Source organism: Alosa pseudoharengus, unplaced genomic scaffold (genome assembly GCF_046254945.1).
Source record: "Alosa pseudoharengus isolate Yale_2024_CS ecotype anadromous, Long Island Sound unplaced genomic scaffold, YU_APseudo_1.1 YU_APseudo_1.1_scf_20, whole genome shotgun sequence".
Lineage (NCBI taxonomy): Eukaryota > Metazoa > Chordata > Actinopteri > Clupeiformes > Clupeidae > Alosa > Alosa pseudoharengus.
In genome coordinates, this window is record NW_027468664.1 from 32,998,250 (window position 1) to 33,022,907 (window position 24,658).

General features: G+C 41.0%; 1 protein-coding gene across 1 annotated transcript; it reads right to left on the bottom strand.

Annotated features, from left to right (window-relative positions):
* Positions 1 to 6,385: 6,385 nt before the first annotated feature.
* Positions 6,386 to 23,642, bottom strand: LOC143136434 (uncharacterized). The gene is made up of 13 exons (XM_076297147.1): positions 23,579 to 23,642; positions 23,108 to 23,220; positions 22,630 to 22,661; positions 19,845 to 19,995; positions 19,064 to 19,114; positions 18,901 to 18,921; positions 15,056 to 15,171; positions 14,786 to 14,928; positions 14,418 to 14,568; positions 13,761 to 13,911; positions 10,185 to 10,496; positions 7,673 to 7,775; positions 6,386 to 7,284 (listed from the first exon to the last, which is right to left on the bottom strand). The coding sequence occupies exons 2-13, from the start codon at positions 23,184 to 23,186 to the stop codon at positions 7,125 to 7,127; spliced, it is 1,470 nt and encodes a 489-aa protein (XP_076153262.1). The 5' UTR covers positions 23,187 to 23,220; positions 23,579 to 23,642; the 3' UTR covers positions 6,386 to 7,124.
* Positions 23,643 to 24,658: the final 1,016 nt, after the last annotated feature.

A 24,658-nucleotide genomic window follows, 5' to 3' on the forward strand; every position in this document is an offset into this window, starting at 1 on the left:
TACTTACTCTTTCTCACGCTACTGTCACAATTACACACTACATCAAAACATTTTTACATCAACAAATGGAAAGCAATGTTCAGGGTAGGACATATAGCTCCAGGAGAAATGTTCATTACTGTACAGTCAAATTTCATAACTCAGTGGATTCAACATTTACTCTAAATCCAGTAAAATAAAGTAATGAAAATGGGGGTTTGTGTTTACAGTTTTGAGAAAAGGATGGGAAGTTTAAAAAAATGTGTTTTAATGGTGACAAGCATTTCAGTTCTGTAAATGAGAAATACTTTACAGTCTACAGCCTACAACGCACTCTACGTAATACCTCAACCTCTCTGACACTGTCCATTGTTAATATGAAACTGCACTGTTCAGCAACCTGTTTATACTCTGAACTAGCTTATATTGGTTGTCATATCATTAGAAACTTTTTGCCACTTGCGGTTTTCATTATGCATCACAGGTGCTTCACAGTGATACATGTGTTTTCTTGCATGAGAATGTGTTTAGAGTTCATAGAGAGTCTATGAGATCTGCAAATTGTGTTTTATATGTGAAAACTGTATGGTTTTGTCAAAAGAGTGATCGATTCAAGAAATGTGTTCAGGCAACTGAACATTTGGTTCAGAGAAGTGGGATTTAATGTTTCAGCAATTGTGAAAAACTGTAACATAGGAGATGTTTGCCCGTGGTCATAAACTCTCCTGGTTTATTCCTAGATTAGATATTCATAGATCTGCTGGTTTATTCCTAAATTAGATATTCATAGATCTCCTGGTTTATTCCTAGATTAGATGGTTTATTCATGGATCTCCTGGTTTATTCCTAGATTAGATAGTTTATTCATAATCTCCTGGTTTATTCCTAGATTAGATAGTGTATTCATAGATCTCCTGGATTACTCTGTTATTTAATCAGATTATTTTCTCTCCTTTTTTGAAGCAATCTAACACCTACACTCTTACTTAAACCAGTACTTCCACATAACAAAATATATACAAATATATATATATATGTATATACAAATATATACACATATATGTGTGTGTGTTTGTGTAACTTACATGTGTGTGTGTGAAACTTGTGTAACTTACTTCATGTTCCAGGAACAAGGATGCTGCCACATTCTCAGGTAGACCGCTGTGAAAAGGCTACTTGACCATTACTGATCCGACCATCACAGCTGTAAAAGCAAACACACTACGTAATCTCTTTCACACACACAAACACGCCCCCCCCCCCCCCCCCCATCTCTCTTTCCCTCACACACACATACACACTCCCTACTCAATCTCTCTCTCTCTCACACACACACTCTCTCACCACACACATGCACACAAACTCTCTTTTTTCCTCTCTCTCTTACACACACACACTCTCTCTCTCACTTACACACAAACACACACTCTCACTCTTTTTCCTCTCCCTCTCACGCCACACACATGCACACAAACACACACTCTCTTTTTTCCTCTCTCTCTTACACACACTTTCTCTCTCTCTCTCTTTCTGTTTCTCTCTGTGTCTGTCTGTCTTTTTCTTACACACAAACTCACAAATCTATGGAAAGAGAGAATAAAGCAACAATGCTCCTGACATCTTTATGAGTTCCCAGGTGTCTGTGTGTGTGTGTAGACTGATTCATCATGTTTCAGGAACAAGGATGCTGGGAAAAGGCTATTGGACCGTAACACACATGGTCAGATAAATTATGTGTGTGTTTGTGTGTGTAAAGTCTTCCTGCGTGTGAAGACTTATGGGGCAGCACCTTTATTAATTCAGCAGATATGTCTTCTTCAAACAAGTGAGGTCACAATTATTGCTCAAGGTGAAACAAAAGAGAATGTCCGCACACCAGATTAGCTTCCAAACTCCAAACTTCCATTAGCAAACCACACTCAAGCCACACCATGCAATAGGACATCTTAGAGTCATTAAGTATAATAAGTAAGTATATATACTCTTTTGATCCCGTGAGGGAAATTTGGTCTCTGCATTTATCCCAATACGTGAATTAGTGAAACACACTCAGCACACAGTAAACACACAGTGAGGTGAAGAACACACTAATCCCGGCGCAGTGAGCTGCCTGCTACAGCGGTGCTCGGGGAGCAGTGAGGGGTTAGGTGCCTTGCTCAAAGGCACTTCAGCCGTTCCTACTGGTCGGGGTTCGAACCGGCAACCCTTCGGTTACAAGTCCGAAGCCCTAACCAGTAGGCCACTTATACTTAATAAACCATTTATAACAGTGAGTACAAATGCTTTATTGATGAGAAATAGGAGTAATACTTTACAAATTACGAGCAAACCATTTACTAATACAAATGCTTATCAAATTATGAATTGTGTGTAGTTATTATAAAGTGTTACTGTAAGTTATTGTTATAAGTTGTGTTGTGTGTTTGTGTGCGCACTCCATCAACCTAACACACACACACACACACACACAGTGTGCGGTGACCATACATTGTGGTAGGACAGAAAGTCTTTTTTTTAATAGCCCATCATTTGGGGCTACATTAAAATTACATATTTTACAGGACTGCTGTATGCTTAAATCATGTCACAGTCAGAAATGTAAGTGGATTAAAATTGTAGATCAGAAGTCCATCAGTTGATTAAGTCTGCACCGTTCAAAAAAAACACAAAAGCCAGTGACACAACAGACAAAACAGATTTACAGTGCATGTAAAAACAATTTAAGAATGGCATAAAGGGGTCATTGGAAACATGTGCACTGTTCAAATTTGGATCGTTTAAGTAATTGTTTAAAATGTTCAAGTGGGATAAAAACAGAAAGCTTCAAAACTTTTTGGAGCAAATTCCAACACCAAGGAGCAGCATAACAAGCAGTCTTACCAAATTCAGTTGTTATACGTGGGATATTTAAAGCCAGAGTGTTAACGGAGCGGAGATTGTAAATGGAATGATTCCAGTTCAACAGACTAGTAAGATAGCTGGGTAAATCACCGTTAATAGCTTTATAAATAAAAATGTGCCAGTGGAACCATCTACGCAGACCTAAAGAGCTAAAACCAGTCATCTCATAAAGGCGACAGTGATGATGAGTGCGTGACTTGGCATTAGTAATGAACCGTAGTGCACCATGGTAGACTGTTTCAAGTGTGTGCAGTGTGGTAGATGCAGAATGCATATAAATAACATCCCCATAGTCCAAGACTGGTAGGAAAGTGGCACTGATCAGTTTCCTCCTAGCTTGGAGAGTAAAACAGGATTTATTTCTAACATAAAAGCCGAGCTTTACTCTCAGCTTTCTCACTAATTTATCAATATGAACTTTGAAGGTTAGCGGTAACACTTTATTTTAATGTGTCGCTGTTACAGTGTACCTACCTAATTAGGTACAGTGGTACAACCTGTGTAACAACATGTACTATCAGGTACTATCATTGTACTTGCATTATGTATTTGTGGGTACCTACATATAGTTGTTACATTGTAATACTGAGTGCTTTTACAAAACTTTGCCAATTTGCCTACATTTTCATCAGAGGAAAAGAGCTGACCTGAGACCTGCTGGATGGGGTAAATTTGGTCATGATAGATTTGATATACAAACCATTCTTAGCTCCAGTCAAGGCCTCATTGTCTTCAGTGTACATGTAACAGCTGTGCTGCTACAACCTTACTCTTTGATACAGTGGAATAAACCTATTAAGTGTACCAGTTAATTACTTACATGCACATATGACATGTATGTTGTGTCTTCGATGTCTGCAGAAACTATAGATAGTTAATGTGACAATCACATTATTAAAATAGACTTGGAGCAATGATTTACTGAGGAACTATTTTTTGTGGAGGATGCTTCAGGTAGTTCACTGCCCCACCTGCCCATATGGACCGCACGCGCCTGCACACACACACACACCCTGAGAGAGTTGAGAGGGGATGAGGTCTCAAGAATGATGGATATGAGGCTAATGATGCATCTCCTCATGGGGCAGCAACCATCAACACACACACGCACGCACGCATACATATACACGGTATGGGGCGGTGGTAGTCTAGTGGTTAAGGAGCTGGGCTAGCGTGCAGTAGCCTGAAAGTTGTCGGTTCAATTCCCGGCTTCACACACACACTTTTATTTTTGTTTTTTACACAACCTGATTTGGGGTTGTATTATTTTTATTATCGTTGTTAATTATTCATTTTAATTATTATTTAGTGAACACACACACACACCTCACTCACACACACATTCTTCAGCTCATAAAGCCGCTTCACGCTGACCGTTCTGATGTTATTACAGCGTGTTTATCCTTTGGATGGACGCACACACATATACACACACACACACACTCAAACACAAACACCGGGGTCTCTGGTTGGGCCAGCATGCTGTTAATGGTTATTAGACTGGTTATTAGACTCAACCTGTGTTTCAAACGGTTGCTATGATGCCAACCTCTGAGGAGAAGTCTCTCTCTCTCTCTCTCACACACACACACACACACACACACACACAAAATGGGGAAATTCTGCCTTTTGTGAATTTCCTTGTTTCCACTCTGTGAAGTTGCCAAATATTTGACGGGTCATTAATCAGCTGAATAATTGTCTTTATTGGCTGCTTCACTGCCATGGAGAGCACTTCATGAGCACACACACACACACACACGGAGAGCACTTCATGAGCACACACACACACACACGGAGAGCACTTCATGAGCACACACACACACACGGAGAGCACTTCATGAGCACACACACACACACACACGGAGAGCACTTCATGAGCACACACACACACATGGAGAGCACTTCATGAGCACAGGTCAAACCCGAGTCATTATACGGTGTGCCGTGGAGACTTGAAGAGTTCCGTGTATCAACCCTGCGGCCAGTGAAAGGGTAGGACCATTGTTTTGGCTTGCTGTGCGTGCGCTTGCGTATGTGCGTATGCTTGTGTGTACTTGCATATGTGCGTTTGTGTGTGTGTGAGCTTGTGTTTGTGCATTTGTGTGTGAGCTTGCGTTTGTGCATTTTGTGTGTTTGTGTGTGTGTTAATTTCTGACAGATGTCAAACAAAAAGGCCATGAAAGATGATGCTCCCATTCTGAATGGTTTTTTTTACCTACCTATAGGTATTTCCATACGTTGAATCTGAATTCAAGCCAAGCAGTAAACACCATAGAAACGAACACTGGACTCTATATGGCAACAGCATGAGCCACCCTCGACTACCCTGAGCCAGAAGGCAACTCGATTTCAACTCCTTTTCATAGATCTTTACATATTTTCACATTCATGATATTCTCCTTAATGTAGTCTTACCATGTCATTGTTTTAATATTATTGATTGAATGGACATTATAATTTATTATTGCTTTTTTCCCTAATTTTCATTGCTTATTTTATTAGGCTATTGATTGAATTGACATTGTTGTTCATTATTGCTATTCTCCTTATTATAGTTTGACCAACATTCTAATCTGTTCCCTGTTATATTTTAAATATTATGTTGTTTTTGTATTTGTGTGTCGCTTTGGACAAAGGCGTCTGCCAAATCCCATAACCATAACCATATTATAGGCTATAACCATAACCATATTATATAACCATAACCATATTATATACTACTACAAACAAGTATACTGTATGTTTTACTTACTTGGTTTACTCTAAAATGTTGATTTCTAAGGCCAGTGTAAGAATACTGTATGATTCATGGAATTTTATCAGTAGTGACATCTATCTTATTTCACAGATATTTCAAAGCATTCACTGTTCCATGAGCATGGTTTAATCCGTAAGTCAATACTAATGTTTTAGGACATCCAACCCTACTCAAACTGATAAACTGGGCAGTGTGCTATCCAAGTCTCTCTCTATATCTCTTTTTTCACACACACGCACGCATGCACACACACATGCGCGAACACACTCACACACACGCGCCTACACACATGCACACACACACACGCACACACACACACACACACACACACACACGCACACATACACATGCGCGCGCGCGCACACACACACACACACATGCGCGCACACACACATGCGCACACACACGCATACGTGCCTACACACATGCACACACACACATGCGCACACACACGCATACGCGCCTACACATACGCACACACACACACACACGCAAATTCAAACACTCAGTCACAGCTTGGGAAATCTTTTTTTTTTTATCAGGCGAGCCTATCCACAACCAGCACGAGCACCATGAAGGCAATGATGGAGGAGACCAAAGTCCCATCAAGAATAAAAACCAGCTAAAAGTTTGACAAATATGAGATATTTCAGATAAACAGTGACTAAAATTATGAGCAAACATAAGATCATTGTGTTTATGCCAATGTTTATTAAAGGTGTACTACAGCGCTACATTCATCATGAATATCGCTAACGTTTACTTTCTGAGCTGAGGAGAAGTACTGCTCACATACAAAAACCCCAACCGAGAGCTGGAGCATCTGTGCTGAATGTCACTTAGGGAAAAAATGTAATTTGAATCTACATAAAGGTATAAATGACTGATCACACCAATGACTACTATAGGTCCAGAATATAAAGATGAATATCATGTTTCCACTAGAAGGTGATCCAACAGCAAGCTAAGATAACATATTCATTATTTGTTAAAGAGAGTTGAAATGGTCACCAACTGACCTCTAGAACTCTATCTAGATATCTAGATAGAGTTTTTGAGTGTATACAAACAGCTAAAAGAGCCATGAGGATCAATTCGCTAAATTGACAAAAAGTGTGTTGGATTAGAATCACAAACTACATCTTTGACGGAGCTCAAAGGAATACACTGCCGTTAGCCTAGCTTAGCATAATTCACTGGAAGTGGGTTGACTAGTCTTCCTATGATAAAAGGGAAAAAAGGAAGCTATACAGGCTAACTGGTCTAACCCACTTACAGTGAATTATGCCAAGCTAGGCTAACCACTGTCATAAGCCGTTTCATAGTCTGGCCCGGTTTTTATTGGAGCCAGGTTAATAGTGGGTTACCCTGCGGTACAGAGGCAGGAAGTGATGTGTCTTGTTGGAGTCAGGTTAATGGTGGGTTACCCTGTGGTACAGAGGCAGGAAGTGATGTATCTTATTGGAGTCAGGTTAATGGTGGGTTAGCCTGCGGTACAGAGGCAGGAAGTGATGTGTCTGTAGGGAAATGCCGTCGGCGTTGAAGTGTATGCGTCACACGTCAGGTTGAGCAGACGTTCCTCCCAGGTGGCCACCTGACACTGAGACCTGACCAGCTGGAGGACTCCGTCCTTGACCAGCCACCTGCGAACGGCAGAGTTATGGTTGTGCGTCACACTCACCTACAGCGGAAGCCGAGCACGAACACACACACATACACACACACATTCACACAGGATGACTGTGCGTTGCTTTGCGTCATACTGAAGCGAGAGTCACACACACATACAGTACAAACACACACACAAGCACTCATATACACACACACAGGATAACTCACTGTGCTTCATACTCACCTGGAGTGGGACACACACACTCCCCCCCCCCTCTCTCTCAGTCACACACACACACTCTCTCTCTCCCTCCCCATCTCTCTCTCTCTCAGTCACACACACACACACACTCTCTCTCTCCCTCTCTGTCTCTCATACACACACACACACACTCTACCACCTCGCTGTGTCGTACTCACCTTGAGTCACACTGTCCCTCACAGGTGGGCAGCTGTGCAGAGGCGAAGCAGGAGCCGATCATCAGGTTCACCCAGGTGAGTTTCAGTCCACAGGTGTGGTTACCTGGGGGCGAGAATTGAGCCAATCACAAAAATGACCTTGAAGAGAAATCTTTGTACACACTGTACACTATGTTTGTGTACATTCTGGTTTTGAAGCACTTTTTCACGTGTGTGTGTTTGTGTGTGTGTGTGTGTGTGTGTCTGTGCATGCATGCATGTGTGTGCACGTATGCGTGCATGTGTTTATTTTACACAATGGTCATTAATTGCACCCTTCCTCCTAAACATGATACATTTATAATATTTTATAAATTAATAATTTTCCACGAGCCATATTGACTGACAAGGTAATATTACCCAATTTAATAAAAATAGTACCACTTGGTTGTTATATTTTTGGGTTTGTTTTTCTGTGTGTTCCTTTAACGCTCCTCTTCCCTGGTATTGGTCTGTCCACTCATGTCCTGGTCACATGACCGTGCTTAATTACCTTTTAGAAGCACACCTGTTGTTTTTGTCTTTACCACCTTGATAAAGACTCTGAGTCGAAACGCGTCAGTGTCCGCTCAATTAAGGACTTTTGGTAACACTTTACTTGACGGGTGAGTTCATAACACATTCATAGCAGCTGTCATAAACTGCACATAAAGCATTCATGACTGTTTCATGAGACAGGACTCAACATTCGTACCAAACCTTTCATGAATATGGAAGACAGAACGACGACAACTTGTCAAAATAAAAGTCCAACAATCGCAAAGCAGCATTGCCGTTTTTGTTCCAAACCTCTTACCTGATCACGTCACATCTGAGTCAATGGGCTACTCCAGTGCCAAAGTGACAGAACATAGATAGATAGATAGATAGATAGATTACTTTATTCATCCCCAAAGGGAAATTATGGTGTTACAGCAATTAATAAACATATATCACACATAAACATACATACAAATTAAAAAATAAATACAATTGGATATAGTCTCTGTTAAAGAGGTTGTAAACTGCATTGACTCTCAGAACATGGTCAAGCAAATAATTTTTGTTTCATAAAAATGTATTTGTTTTATGATGTAACCTTTTCAGATTATTTCTCATCTTTTGCTACTGGGAATGTCCAGGTTACACAAATACGGGTCAGCTGAATGTAGGCTAGTTTACCTCCCAGTGTTAAACTCAGTGATTAAGAATACTTCACAACTTGTATAGTAAAGTGACATTCGATGTAGACTTCATAAGATATTCATGAAATATTTACAAAAGCTGGAGAGAAAAAAGGCAATGCTGCTTTGCGATTGTTGGACTTTTATTTTGACAAGTTGCCGTCATTCTGTCTTCCACATTCATGAAAGGTTTGGTATGAATGCTGAGTCATGTCTCATGAAACAGTCATGAATGCTTTATGTGCAGTTTATGACAGCTGCTATGAATGTGTTATGAACTCACCCGTCAAGTAAAGTGTTACCGTACTTTTTATCAGCAGAGTGCCTCAGGATCTACCTTCATTCTCTTCAATCCTATCTGTCCACTTCCCTTGAAGAGCACCTGAAACATTTTATTTACTCATGACCCACTGCAGCGCTCTCCCATTTTTTTCTCTTTAATAAAAATATTATTACTATTGCACAATTGCGGTAAAGCAGTATGTGATTCTCCAGAAGTTGCAAGTTTGCGTAGCCGCTGTGCAAGGGCTGCAGAGGACACACAACGCCCCCTATTTACAAGTTTGTTTACCATCAAAATGATTTTGAAACTACTGAAGCAAAAACCTGCATATGATGCCTTTCATTTTTATTTAGGCTACCGGCAAGCTAGTACATATAGACACCGAAGAACAAACAAACAAAGCACTGTAGCAAAATGTAAACAAACACAGGGACAATTCTTCAAAATGTAAACAAACATATTACAGGGACGATTCCCCGTTTCAAAGATCTTACACGTCCTCTCACTTAAGAGGCATTTCCCCATCTGAACTGCACAGCAACCATAAAAAAAAATAAAAAATAGTGTCAACCGCTGTATGGAAACAAATAATTTAACATTGGTTGTCATTGGGGCAGCCGTGGCCTACTGGTTAGCGCTTCGGACTTGTAACCGGAGGGTTGCCGGTGCGAACCCCGACCAGTAGAAACGGCTGAAGTGCCCTTGAGCAAGGCACCTAACCCCTCACTGCTCCCCGAGCGCCGCTGTTGTTGCAGGCAGCTCACTGCGCCGGGATTAGTGTGTGCTTCACCTCACTAATTCACGGATTGGGATGAGCGCAGAGACCAAATTTCCCTCACGGGATCAAAAGAGTATATATACTTACTTATACTTATACAACATCAAATGACTAGCTGGGATTTGAACTGGCAAACAGCACCCCCCAGTGACTGTGCTTGTGTTCAGCACTTTAGCTACAGTATGCTAGCAGTTGCGCTACTCTACAGTTGTTTGTTGAGAGAAGCAGTTGTAATTGTGTGTGACGTACCCATGCAGATAACTCCAGCATCCTCATGACTCCACAACGCACCGAAGGGGCAGCTCGTCAGAGTCAGCTCTGTCCCTGTGCATTTTACGTCGTCCATCCAGATTGGCCCAGACCCCTGTCCGAAACGAGGCTCGCTGGTGTTGTACCTTGGGTTGGTGACCGCCTCCTCAGGAGGTCCACAGCCCAGCTGTCTGCACACGACCTCAGCATCCTTTATGTCCCAGTCATCATCACACACGGTGCCCCACTCTCCCTCACGGAGCACCTCCACTCTGCCTGAGCAGCGCCTGACTCCGTTCACTAGACGCAAACCTGCACACACACACACAGGCTGTCACACACTGTATACCTAAGGGCCGTTCACAACAAGAACAAGAACAATAACGAGTTGGACAAAAAAGTAAAAAAGAGAGATTTTGAGAACGATAAAAAGCTGACAGCCAATCAGAATCCACCAAATTTCAAACATTACATTCATCAACATAAGGAGAGACTAAGCTTATTGTTGGTCAATGTGGACACTAATGTCGTTACAGTTATCGCTCATATTGTGAACAGCCCTTTATGCTTATTCATTTGACAAAGGCTTTAATCCAAAGCGACTTACATATATTAATTATTATATTATTATTATTATTATTATTCGTCGTGTCGCGACTTACATACCGTAAAACTTCAAATAATAGCCGAGTCCCAAATACACGCCTGTCTCTTTTAAACGCCTGATGTGGCTACAGGTTTGGGTTAAAGGCCGGTCTCAAATAGAAGCCTGGTCTGTTTTTTAGTTTCGGGTTGTATTTAATCTTCTAAAACCCAGATCGTCTGTTTAAAGCTCAATTCACACCAAAGATTCGCAATGAGACGAAACCGTTGCAGAAAGGAGTTGCAGCGGTGTGAATTAGATGTTGCACATCGTTGCAAGCTGACGCAAAGTATTGACCATGTCTAGTCACAGTTGCAAGGTTTTAGAATGAACTTTTTTCAATATGAACTATGCCTATATGTCCGACTTCGTATGGTTCATGCTCTCTCATGCTGTTTCATTTGTGAAACAGGAGAATGAGGGAGGGAGGGAGAATGAAACATTACGCACGTTCCACTTTTGCATAAATAATTCCTGAACAGTTTTGGTCAGGGCTGATAATGCAATTGTATTTGACAGAGGACAGATATAGGCTAGGTTGCTAATGACAAAATATGAACTTTCAGTGTGATACGATCTCTTTGTAAATTATGTTTGATTAAAACGTGTTTCATCTGTTCTGGCTATTCCCGCTATTGGGATCTTATCTCACTCAATGATGATCCATAATTGTCATCGGATAGCCTAGTCATATGGGTAGACATTCAGTGTGTTTGAAATATTTAGTTTGATAATATTTTCCATCTTTGCAGAGGAAAACTTTTGTGTTAAGGTAATTAAAGGCCTGTCTCATATAGACGCCTGTCTCTAATACTAGCCGGTGCAGTTTGGTGATTTGGGGAAATAAAAGCCTGGGCTATTAGGAGTTTTACAGAATGCCAATTATTATATTATTATTATTATTCAGCGTATTCGGCGGTCGTGAGGGAGACGTGCAAACTGTAGCATACTGTGCAAGAGTGGCGGCGCAAGTGCAAACTGTACTGTGCAAGAGTGGCGGTCGTGAGCGAGATCCAAATGAATGGGAGTCTATGTTGCTAAATTCATTTTTTCACTTGTTTATCATCAAAAAACGTTTCCACAACTACAGTATGGGTTTTTCTTTCAAAAGTGAAACAAATAAATACCCATGTCCTTTCAGTATCTTACAGGGTGAGCCGGTAGCCAACCCTCTGGTCTGAATGAATGGGGTAGCACATCACACAAAGGGTGTCACACAAATGTTGATAACGTAGTCAGGGTCAAGGGTCAATAACCCCTTCTTTCGGGGTTTATTAGATGCTGCTAGTATTAATATTGTGCGTTGCCTGTTTGCGCTGTGGCGCGTGGGTTGTCTTGTCTCTCTGAGTGTGGGCCGATTGCGGGGCAGGGCAGGGCCTATATAAGACAGCCTCGTCCTAGAAGGAGGCCCTCTCCCTTTTCGTTCCTCGTTCTCGCCTCTCTCAGAGCTGAACTGCTGGCAGTGTGGCACTGCGTCGTCGCCTCGCCATTTTTCCTTTGTTTGAATCGTACTCTCGTTAAGTTAGCACTCACGTACACAGGCTGTCAGCAAAACACTTACCCTTTATTTCTACTTATTTGAGCGGGTGGTGTTTGGGTGGCGGGTTATTGCACATTTTTAGTAGCAGGCCCAGGGAGTGTAGAAGACTCGAGAAGACTCACACAACTGTATTGTCTTTTGTTTACAGTCGGGAGTCAGCAGACCATGGTTTTCTTTTGAGTCAAGCAGTCACAGGGTTTGTTTTCTGTTTTGTTACACTTTAGCTTCAACCTTGTTCTTTTGTTTTCCTTTTCGCCTTATTCATCTTTGTTAAACAACGCACTGTTAAGAATTATTATTACTGGTTATTTGTTACAATTAAATACCCTTAAACCGTCACTTCTCTCTGGCCTTTGTTATGTTATGTTGAGCCATCTCATCAATTGTATGGTCTCGTAACATAATAATGGGGGCTCGAATTCGGGTCTTTGAACCAATTTCCTTGACTTATTAATAATATTCCGATTTTTCCGGTAATGGGTCGTTTTTGGCGTCTTTCCGCCGTGTAGATAGGGTGCGTGCCTGTGGGCGACGGTCCTGTCTGGAGTGTGCCATAGAGTAAGTAGTTTTTTTTGGTATCCCCCCCCCCCCTCACTGATTGAGTTTGTTTAATTGTCACCTTATATTATGTTTGACCTTGAAGCGTTTGTTCAGGCTCCTTCTGTGGATGCTTTGTTATCTAGTACGCGCGATGTTCTTGTCCGTATCGCCGGCCACTATAAGCTGGAAGTACGTGGTTTGGCTTCTAAGGGGAACTCTTCAATAAGCTGGTGGCTGACTTGCGTGAACTTGGAGTGCTGGATAAAGGAAGTCCTGAAAGCCCTTCTCGGCCGACTCCGGGTAAATCTGTTCCCCTTTCTGATCCTACACCTACTAAGAGTGCTTTAGAATGGAAGCGTCTAGAGCTTTGTGAAAAGGAGATAGCTTGGGAACATGAGAAATCGCAACTAGAGGCTGATAGACTAGCAGTACGCGAGCGTGAGCGCTGAGAGCATGAGTTAAGAATGAAAGACTTGGAGATGACCCAGGCTATTCAGTTTAAAGAATTAGAGATCAAAGCTCGCGAATCTGGTGTTAATATCCCTGTCACTCATTTCGATGTCACACGGAATATTAGGCTTGTTCCTCCTTTTAACAAGAAGGAAGTGGATACGTTTTTTGCACATTTTGCAAAGTGTGGTCAATGGCGTTACAAAGCATATTCCAAGGCACGGCCCAGCAGGCCTATTCCTCTTTATCTTTAGAAGATGCTGCGGATTGTGATAAAGTAAAGCAAGCGGTGTTGCACATTTACTCGCTTGTGCCAGAAGCTTACAGGCAGAACTTTGATTCCCTCTCGGATGGAGCAAAGTGTATTTGTAACAGTAGCTGATGATTGCAAATGTGTCTGTACCTTCTATGGCACCAATGTTAGCTTTCAGTGTGCTGCCAATTGTATCCAGCACATCAAAACTGCTCACATGAAACATGTGGTCTGATGCTGGAGAAGACGAGATGCTCCTGAGGTCCTCCTGTGTGGCTGAAGCCCTAAAGGCATCACCAACCTATCATATAAGGAAGAGAATTATTATTGTGCAAATAACATCGGAATCATGTAGTCATGGAAAGGGAGCAAAATACTGATGAAAATGTATGTGTGTGTGTGTGTTTGTGCTTTATCACAACCAAACACGATGTACTCAAATTTACCTTAAATTACCCCTGAAAATATACCAAAACCACTTCATTTCTATTAAGCGGCCCTTAATTTGTAAAACAGGCTTAATTTGACCTTAAAATGCCATTTTAAGGTGTGAGTGTGAAACCCCTTAATCTTACATTTAAGGTTTCAAGTCAGGGGTTCCCTTTATTTGTTGTGATTAAGGGGGTAATTTAGGACAATTTAGGGGGGTAATTAAAGTATATCTTAATATCTTAAGGCTTTTCTCCTTAACCTATGCACATTTTTAATTAAAGACTACCTAATTAACCCTAGTGTAAGGTGCTGTAATTAAATGCATCAACTGAATAAATAAATGTGAATGTGCACATATTGGGTAGCACCTCATACCCCAATAGCATATCTAGTAATATTTTTCCCATCAGCCAGCGCTGTGACACTGGGATATTCTTGAGAATCCGAGGATTGCCCATCTGTGATGACAATTAGGATCCGTTTGGCATCAGGTCTCGCTCCAGCAGAAGATTCAAATAAATCATTCCTGTGTAAATGAGTATAACTTCATGATAAATACCACTAAGTCATAAATAAGATAAATGAGTTATAAAATCCCAACAAAGGTGATTTTTTGTACAGTTTCTATGAGAAAAGATTAGAGATAATTAGAGAAAAAGTGGTAAAGGTTTGAGATGAAAGTCTTAGGAGCCTGATAGACACAGGTGAGAGGTAAAATTGCATAGGTCTTCATTAAGACTTACACAACTGTGTGGATAGCTCTTGCGGTATATGTGCCTCCTGCTGTCTGTGTGATACTGTCCACCTGATTTTCCCATCCTGTTCTCTGAAAATGATCAAAGTCCACATGGATGATGGCACTGTTGGAGTACTGTGCAAAGGCGAACTGCGGAAACAAAATGAGAAATTCTCAGCAGATAACTTTACATGTGCTGGAAATGTACTTGATATCTGGACAATTAATTCATAGTTTATTTAAAGCTATTGAGTGACTAATAGAGCTAAAGACTCACTAAGGTTTTAGAATTCAGGAGCATTCTGGTAACATCTTTCACAAACGATTTCATGATCAAGAACTGGTATGGCTGCACGCTCCCAGAGCCGTCCAGCAGGAAGGCAATGTCTGCCTCTGAAGAGGGAGAATATGACAGATGATTACGGTTCATCAGCTTCTGTCTGCTTCAAAAAGGCTATGAGAATGCAACTCACAAGACAAAGGGGAATTGTCAAAGTCAAATTGAAATGATTTAGCAATATCTCAACAATATGTGGAAACTGATACATCAAAAGCGTAGCCTTACGTAGCCATACTAAGTTCTATTCAGAATTTCCGTCTGGTTCTACATGATTATGGGGCGCACTCACAGCAGGTTTCATGTCAAGGAACTAAAGATACTGCTGAGATATAAGGCCACTTCCTGTTTGCAGGCTTTGCAGCTGATTGGCTGAGACGGGCGCTTTTGAGAATGTCTTCATAAAGAAATATTTCTGAGGCTTGAGTTTTTCACCTTTGAAAATGTTTTTGTTTTTCCGAGAGAGCCCTATATGACACAGCTAGTAAGTTTTAAATCCAAACAACATATCAACAGTTACAACCAAAGCTGCATCTTTGCTAATTGCAGCACTAGAGAACAAAGTTCTTAACACTTAAAGGTCACAAAACTCCTCACAAAAGTTTGGTTTTGATACAATAAAGCGTTGCAAAGATATGAGTCCACTTCCTGTTTGTTGGCTTTGCCGCTGACTTCAATTGGCTATGGCTGGCCGAATGCTTTTGAAAATGAAAAAAAAAACTGTATAATCATTATATGTGTCTTGGGCTGAAGATCATCTGTGCCAAGGTTCGTGAAGATTGAACATTTGTGACCTGTGAAAACATTTGTGACCTGTGACCAATATGGCGGAAATTGACATCATAGGGTGCCTTGAACTCTGCCTGGTCCAAGGATTCCAATGATATCTATTTTTTTTGAAAATGGGGCATACGAGTCAAAAGTTACATGTGTGAACGCACATCCAAATTTGACCTGCTGGTGGCGCTATAGCGTTCAAGATGCTGCATTAAACTTGGTAAAAAGAATCATGGGACTGTCCTGAATCAGAAGGTTCAATGGCCTGCCATACAATGCCAGATGAAAGATGATGCATAATAATCTATCTATAAAGCAAGAAGCGTCTGTGTGTCTGTCTATCTGTGTGTCTGTGGCACGCATATCTCGCTGACCGTTTGTCAGACTGGTTTCAAAGTGTGAGTAAGTGCAGTGCCAAATTTGACGTAGTTTGAATAAGAAATGCAAAAGATATCGGTAAATATATCGGTAAAAGAAGCACATTGGCTTTCGCCGCTAGCCACTCCCCCTCCCACACACCACTGTACTGTAAGCTACCAGTGAGGATAGAAGCAGGGCTTTGGCAGAGCTGGATCAGTGTAGGTTACACGGTTAAAAACTTAACATGACTGACCTCAACAATAAAGTGAACTCCGCGGATTTTGCAACAACACGCCAAGACACACAGGTATAGTGGCTCTTCAAAATGACGTAAAAAATGATGTGCAATAAACGGACACTTCGAATAGCCCAGGCTACTTTGGACTGTCTTTAAACTTTGAATAAGCAAACGACATTTTCAACTGCAAGGTCTTAAATTGAAATGAGCGATAATGGTCCCGAATTAAAGAACGTCTCAGAATGCCACACATGCAAAGCATAACCAGCGACAAGCAACGAGTGGCAGACAGAGTGTGATGTCACATATGAATAGCCCAGGGCCCACTTCCCCGATAATGACGGAGACACGCTCTTAAGAGGGTTTTCTACGATTCATCTTACGATCGTTCGTTTGTTTTTTCCGACTGTTTCCCGAACATGCTCGTAGCGTGAACGCGCGTGCACTGCTCTTAAGATGCTCTTAAGGGGAGCTGTCCACGTTAATAGTTCTGAAATATCCTCTGATTTGACGGTGATGTCAGGTGACTGCACGTCACAGTTATAGGCCATTTAAACCATTTAAACTTCGGATCTACACATTCATTCACATCAATACGAAAATAGAAACATTGACATCTGCATGTAAGCATCCCAAGTAGGTTATATACCACACAGAGACATAAATAATTGTAATTATTTTAAGATTAGATTGTTGCACCATGCAATAATTTTTCGCGGTGTCACTTAAGAACACGTTTGAAGATAAGAAAGAAGTCGAGTAAGAAAGAGAGGAAATGTGTAGGCTTAGATTTTGATGCAGTAGGCTACAGACTAAACCACATGTTGCTTTCTCTGCTTTTTACCTCATAGGCCTAATAAAATATTCACTTAGCAAAGATAATGTCAAACTATTCTGGCAACGTCTCGTTTCATAACTTGATTGCATTTTTGTCCGCTTTTCATCACATTATTATGACCATTAAATGTAGGCTATTTTGCACGCTAAAATCTGATTCATCACAGGTAAACACAATAAAGAATGGGAACGTAAGTTGGATTATGTATTCTAAGTTGTAATTCCTCTGTATGCCCTTTTGGTGACCTCAGTGAGAAGTACTGTTAAGACGCTCTTAGCCGGTAACGAGTACTCTGGAGCACTCGTAGATCTACGAGTGTTTTCACGACGCTCTTAAGCTACGATGGTTTCGGGAAACAGTCGGCAAATCTTAAGACGTTCGTAAGAGGGACTTTACGACGCTCTTAGGCTTAAGATGCTTTTGGGGAAGTGGGCCCAGGCTACTTTGGACTGTCTTTAGACTTTGAATAAGCAAACGACAATTCCAACTGCAAGGTCCTATATTGAAACGAGCAAAAATGGTCCCGAATTAAAGAACGTCTCAGAATGCCACACATGCAAAGCATAAGCGACAAGCAACGAGTGGCAGACAGAGTGTGATGTCACTTATAGGCCACCAGAGACTGTTTTTGAGTCACACCGTTGCAAATTTCATATGATGCATCATTCCACAAAATGGTTTGTTTTCTCTATCATCAAGTTATTCAATAGGCTAAGCATATAGCCTTGACTCAAAACAGCTGTTAGGATTATGTAATTTTGATTTGTAAAAAATGTCACATGTAGCCATGCTTAAATTCTGCTCACTTCACATTTATTATATTATTATAATATCTGTAGGCCTATTCATTATTGAATGCTTACCTGGAATTATGTTTTTCCCTATTCTATTTTGAAAGCAGGCCTACCTGCAGGCATGTAATTGGGCTACAGGAATAGCATGTTTGAACGGGCACTGCACTAGTAATAATAATAATAAGAAGAAGAAATGGTAGAAACACAATGGGTGCCCATGCAGCTTCGCTGCTTGGCCCCTAATTAAAAGTGCCTCTGTAACATAGAGAAGTTCTCTAGAGGGATAATCTTGTGTAAAAAATAACTGTTTTTACAGTCAATGTTGTAACTCAGCTTTCTTCTGGGGCTGTTACCTAGCAACGTGTCTGGCTCTACACACACAATTCCGGCTGAAAGGAGAAATCCGGTGATTTTTCACATAGATCTCAGTTTCTCGAGGTCGGTATGGAAAAACGAGATCAATCGGTTTTACCAAGCTCAAGTTGCTGCAGCCAATAGTTGGAGCTTCCAGGCAGCTACGGTGCTACACTCTTGAGGCGTGTTCATGAGCGCCCATGTTCATGCCCCCAGAGTGTAGCGCTGTAGTTGCCTGGCTGCTTTGTTTACAAAAAAACAACAAAATCAGGCAAAATGTTACATGAAATGTTCCTGGGTAGCTGTAGTAAAGCATATCACCTGAGAGGGTTGAAGCTGAGGGTTGAGCAAGAGGTGCAAGGATCTTTGATAAGGTCAAAGGTTTTCATATTGGAAATCGCAATGACAAGAGAAGTGTACTTACTCTGAGTAGTAGTAGGCCCATCTGTGAGGCAAAGAACAGATCATCACTAGTCATGCGATGTATAACTACTTACTATGACTGAACCACTAATAAACATAAACAAACATAACCATAACTTGGGAATTACAACTTCCGAGTACAACAAAGTATGTGTGTGAGGTACCTGAGCAGATGACTCCAGCATCCTGGCGGTGAACACAGTTGTGAGGCAACTCTGAACGGGGTAAAAATATATATAAATGAAAACAATTAAATAAATAAATTTGTATAAATGTATTTATAATTTGTATAAATAAATACATATAAATAAAATTAGTATAAATAAATACATTACCTGTAAAAAAATGTAAATGGAAAATTATCAAATAATCAAATTACCATAATAAATAGGGGAATTAATACAATGATAAAAGAGATATGCCATAATCATTTTATATGAGACACCATTTGTTGTTAAATATACTATTAGTGCATTTTGATTAATATTATATTATTAATTACTATGAAGAATATTAATTTATTGATTCATCTCTACATATCTTTGCTTCTGGCCCACCCTATATAAAGTCCTAACATTCAGAGAAATTACTGTTTGATATATTTAGTACACTGAGTGCATTGTAAGTATAGTTGGTGTGTTAGTGCTTGTTATAGTAATAGGTTTATTGTCATATACAGTACTTGATAGAAATGTCACAGCTAATACTAGCAATTCATTGTCTTGACTCAGAGCCAGCAGCTCAAATTCACAAAGTTAAATAGAAATAATATACAGTAGAAAAATAAAGAGTAATTAGAGACTACTGTATATCTAAAAGAAAGATAGAAGAATAGAAAGTGATAATGTGTCATGATGTGTTATAATCTGTTAATAATGTATTTAAATGGTCATGATGTGTTATGTTAATAATGTGTTAATAATGTGTTAATTATAGGTTCTTTACTGCAGGTCTGGACTCCACAGCAGTCTGTCACCAGCATGGAGTCTGGACTGCAGAGGGGGGCAGGGAGAGTGGGCCGGTCCTGGCACTCGGTGGTTCTGGTCCGGTTATCACAGGTACAGATCTTACAGCCGGACTCCCAGGTGTCACCAGGCTGGAGGAGATGTGGGAGAATGTGATTAAATAGCTATATAGGTACTTTGAGATCCCTTGTGTGTGTGTGTGTGTGTGTGTGTGTAGCATAAGCAGAGCGGCGGTGGGGCTAGAGGGGGCGGTCGTTCCAGGTCCACGACCGTAAAAGGGGCCCACTTTTGGCCAAATCTATCTTGCTGAATTGTTGTATTTAACGATGCTTATTTGTACTGATTGGTGGGGAAAATAATAATAAAAAATGCTAAAGATGCCGCTGGTCCGTAGTGTGCGCTCACAATGGGAGCTCGTCTGTCATGCCCTATATGCTGCAAATTAAATAGCCTGCAGGCACTCTCCCTCTAACGCTACACTGTTTCGTTTTAAAAGGGAAACTGATGGTACAACTGGTCTGGGTTTGCTGCATTTATTACAGAAAATCAAGCGACATAGCAAGTAGGTCTAATCTGCACTGTGCCTATTTAGAAACAGGAGCATAAGCTTGCCGCTACAACAGCAATCACTATAATTCGCATCTCGCAGGCCTAGGCTGCACCGATGCACAGACTAAACAGTAAAAAAGCCTCTACCCTATCCGCACACAGGGACATGTCAATGCTGTAAACCAGGGGTTCCCAAACTTTTCAACCCGCGACCCCCAAAATAACCGTGCCAGAGACTGGCGACCCCCACTATCCCTGGATGTGACTCAAAAAATAAAATAAAATGTGCGCACTGGCCATACAGCTTATCCAAACACGGGCTTAACGACAACACAAAAGAACAGAGCAGCCTGTTATGATTTTACATATAGAAATTTGCTATATGATAAAAGCAGAATACCTTAGTCAAAAAATTATATCCATGTAACATGAGTGCACATTATTGCTGTCGTGCAAACTTAACCTAAACATTACTTTAATTTCCATTTTAACAGAATAATATCCCAGTCAGGGTAATATCTACAAACTGTTGTAAACATATGTACATTGTTGCTGCGCAAATTTACATTTTGGCAACTATGTTTCAGCGTTAATCTCATATTATGAGATGGATGCGCCCTATGCGCGGAACACAGCAAGTCCATTCTTGGTTTAATTGTGGAGACGGCCACATGGAGATCATCCTCCACATTTAGATGCGATCTGTATTTGTTTTTAATATATGTCAATGCAGAGAAAGTCTTTTCGCACAGGTATATGGAGCCAAACGGCGTCAGTACGGCCTTGAATAGCTGTGGATATTCCCTCTCGACTGAAATCCAGAACTCTGCAAGCGTCTTGGAATTAAAATCCAGCTACTGTTCTGGAAGGTGTGTGTGTGTGTGTGTGTGAGAGAGAAAGAGAGAGAGAGAGAGAGAGAGAAAGAGAGTTTATCAAAGCTGAGGTGAAAGAATGACAGACTCATTATCAAACCAAAGTGGGAAAGAATGACAAAATGCAAGAGTGAGAGAGAGAACAGGTGTCCGAAAGTGAATCTTGTTGTGTATAAATGTGTTCCCTTTCGGGAAGACAAAAGAACCAAGAGATTTTTAGGCACCAGGGTGATTTTGTGTGTGCGTCTGTCTGTCTGTGACCCACCCCTTGGCGTCCCGCGACCCCCCGGGGGGTCCCGACCCCCACTTTGGGAACCCATGCTGTAAACACACGAGACACAACTTCAATAGAGACAAGCCAGATATCGCAGCATGGAAAAGTCACGACCCATATAGAGCTGCAGTTGCACTCAGGGCCGGCGGAAGGCAATCCTGCGCCCTGGGCGAAATAGGAATATGTTTTTATTTACGGGGCAGCTGTGGCCTACTGGTTAGCGCTTCGGACTTGTAACTGGAGGGTTGCCGGTTCGAACCCCGAGCAAGGCACCTAACCTCTCACTGCTCCCCGAGCGCCGCTGTTGTAGCAGGCAGCTCACTGCGCCGGGATTAGTGTGTGCTTCACCTCACTGTGTGTTCACTGTGTGCTGAGTGTGTTTCACTAATTCACGAATTGGGATAAATGCAGAGACCAAATTTCCCTCACGGGATCAAAAGAGTATATTTACTTATACTATGCCCCCCATGTTCATATACTGTGTGCCACTTTCGACTGTTACCTTCGCAGAAGCGAAAGAACGCACTTCGAGTGTCACTGTCTCATATCACCCCGTTATAGGACCATCTTATTGCAGTTAAACAAGCTCATTGCTCCCCTGATTCGGTGACATGGAAAGATTCAGATTTTACCTTATTACATTGTCGTCCCTCTGCTACGTTCCACTGCTAGCAACCTGACGATTCAGGCTGAAGATCAGCACCCATATTCGGGAGAAAAGTTGTTGGTAAAAAAAGTACACGTTGGTAAACTATTGCGTTCCCTCGCAATGGTTTCGCGTTCCTTCGCAATAGTTTTGCATTCCTATGCAATAGTTTTGCGTTCCCTCACAATACTTTTAGTTTTGCGTTCCTACTGGTCCCCCAAAATGAGTCTATTCATGCGTGTATAATACATAATTTATATTTTATATGAATTCAATTGAATTACATTGAATTTAATTTATCTGAATTTAATTGATTTATGGCTAAGTACCGGTATTATATATATAAAATACAGAATTAAGGTTGTGTGTGTGTGTGTGTGTGTGTGTGTGCGTGCGTGTGTGTGTGTGTGGCCTGAGGAATTACCTGCTTGGGTTCCCCATAAGGGCCTTGGCAGTCTGAGAGAAGGAAAGAAAAGAGAAGAGTGATTAACTGGGCCTGGTTTACTAAAGGGATTAAAGGGAATTAAAAGGGATTAATTATTCTATTAAAGGGGTTTTTCAGATACATCTCTGTTTCTCAAGGTCACCAAGCACTGTTGGTACAAAAAGAAAAACCTGAAAACAATTGTTCAAGTTCATGAGCCCCCATGTTCATGCCCCTAGATTACGCTGTAGCTGCCTGGCTGCTTCAGCTGTTGGCTGCAGCAACTGGAGCTAGGTAAAACCAATTGTTTTCAGCTTTGTAGCGACAGTACAGATTACGATTTCGGACCATTTTCAAGAAATGTTCATTGTTCAGTTGTGACAAGCTGCAATATGGCACACACAAATATGTACACTTTATTTAAGTAAATCAGGCTGTGTGTGTGTGTGTGTGTGTGTGTGTGTGTGTACTAACTCACCAGTGCAGATGCCCACACACACGTCACTATACTTTCCAGCTTTTAACTGATGCTCTGGACAGAAGCAGGCAGACATCATCTCCCCCTCCAGAACAGGGCCAGGTACACGGAGACTGGGAAACACACACACACACACAGACACACACACAGACAGACAGACAGACAGACAGACAGACAGACAGACAGAAACACACACACACACACAGACAGACAGACACACACACACAAAATCACCCTGGTGCCTAAAAATCTCTTGTCTCTTTTGTCTTCCCGAAAGGGAACACATTTATACACAACAAGATTCACTTTCGGACACCTGTTCTCTCTCTCACTCTTGCATTTTGTCATTCTTTCCCACTTTGGTTTGATAATGAGTCTGTCATTCTTTCACCTCAGCTTTGATAAACTCTCTTTCTCTCTCTCTCTCTCTCTCTCTCTCTTTCTCTCTCACACACACACACACACACACACCTTCCAGAACAGTAGTCTTCCGGTGTTTGACGACATTCCTGGTACACCTTTCCATCAGGGCAAGATTCGTCTGAAACAGGAACAGAAATAGAAACCTTAGCAGCCCATAAACAAAGTTGTGTCTGAGGGTAAATGTAACAATGGTAGATTTTACCTTAAGTCTTATATCATCAACCACACTACAGTGGACTGATGTCCTCAAAGTGTAACAGCTCCCCCTAGTGTTGCACTTAGTAACATCTTTACCATATAGGGGATATTACAGAAACCTGGAGAGTGTGATGGATGGACGCCTCTATTCATTTGACAGTTTTTGCCCATTGCTTACACACTAAAAAGAAATGCTTAGACCAAAGCCTCAACACCTGCACATCTTGTAGCATACCTAGGGCTGGGATAAACGATTATTTTTTAAACGATTAATCTAGCGATTATTTTTTCGATGCATTGATTAATCTAACGATTCATTTTTTCAGTCTGATTCGATTTTGATTCGATTCGATTATCGATTATCTCCCCATTAATTGACTATTAGCAACTTATACATGTTTATTTACATATCTGAATTAAAAAACATGAATTCTTTAACATTGCAATATATATGTTTATTGCTCTTAAGATTCCAAAATAAAAGACTATACAAGTGCAAAGTAATGCATTCTTAGTCAGAGGTAGCATTCAATAAAATTCAGTATAGCTGGGAAGGAATATGTGAAAAATCATGAAGATTGGGCACTTCTGGACAAGTTTTTGATTTTTGGCAGGGTGTTAGGTATAGGCCTAAGGTTTTTAAAAATCCATGGATACAAGTTGGGGTGGCCCCCCTAGTGGCAGTTATCCATAAATCCAAAATGGCCCCCAGCGAAAAGAGAAAAGGTTATGCCTCAGCTTTCTTTAGTCTTAAATTGTTGTATAATGACACTTTTCTACTTGATTTGATACAAGGAATCTAATTTTGATAATATCTTCCTATTTTAAGGTAATTTTCATGTCAAATGTAGTGTCATGGTCACTTTTTTGCTTGAAAAACGGTCCATATCTCTGAAATTAAAGCCTTTACCAGAAACTGCCTATTTCTGA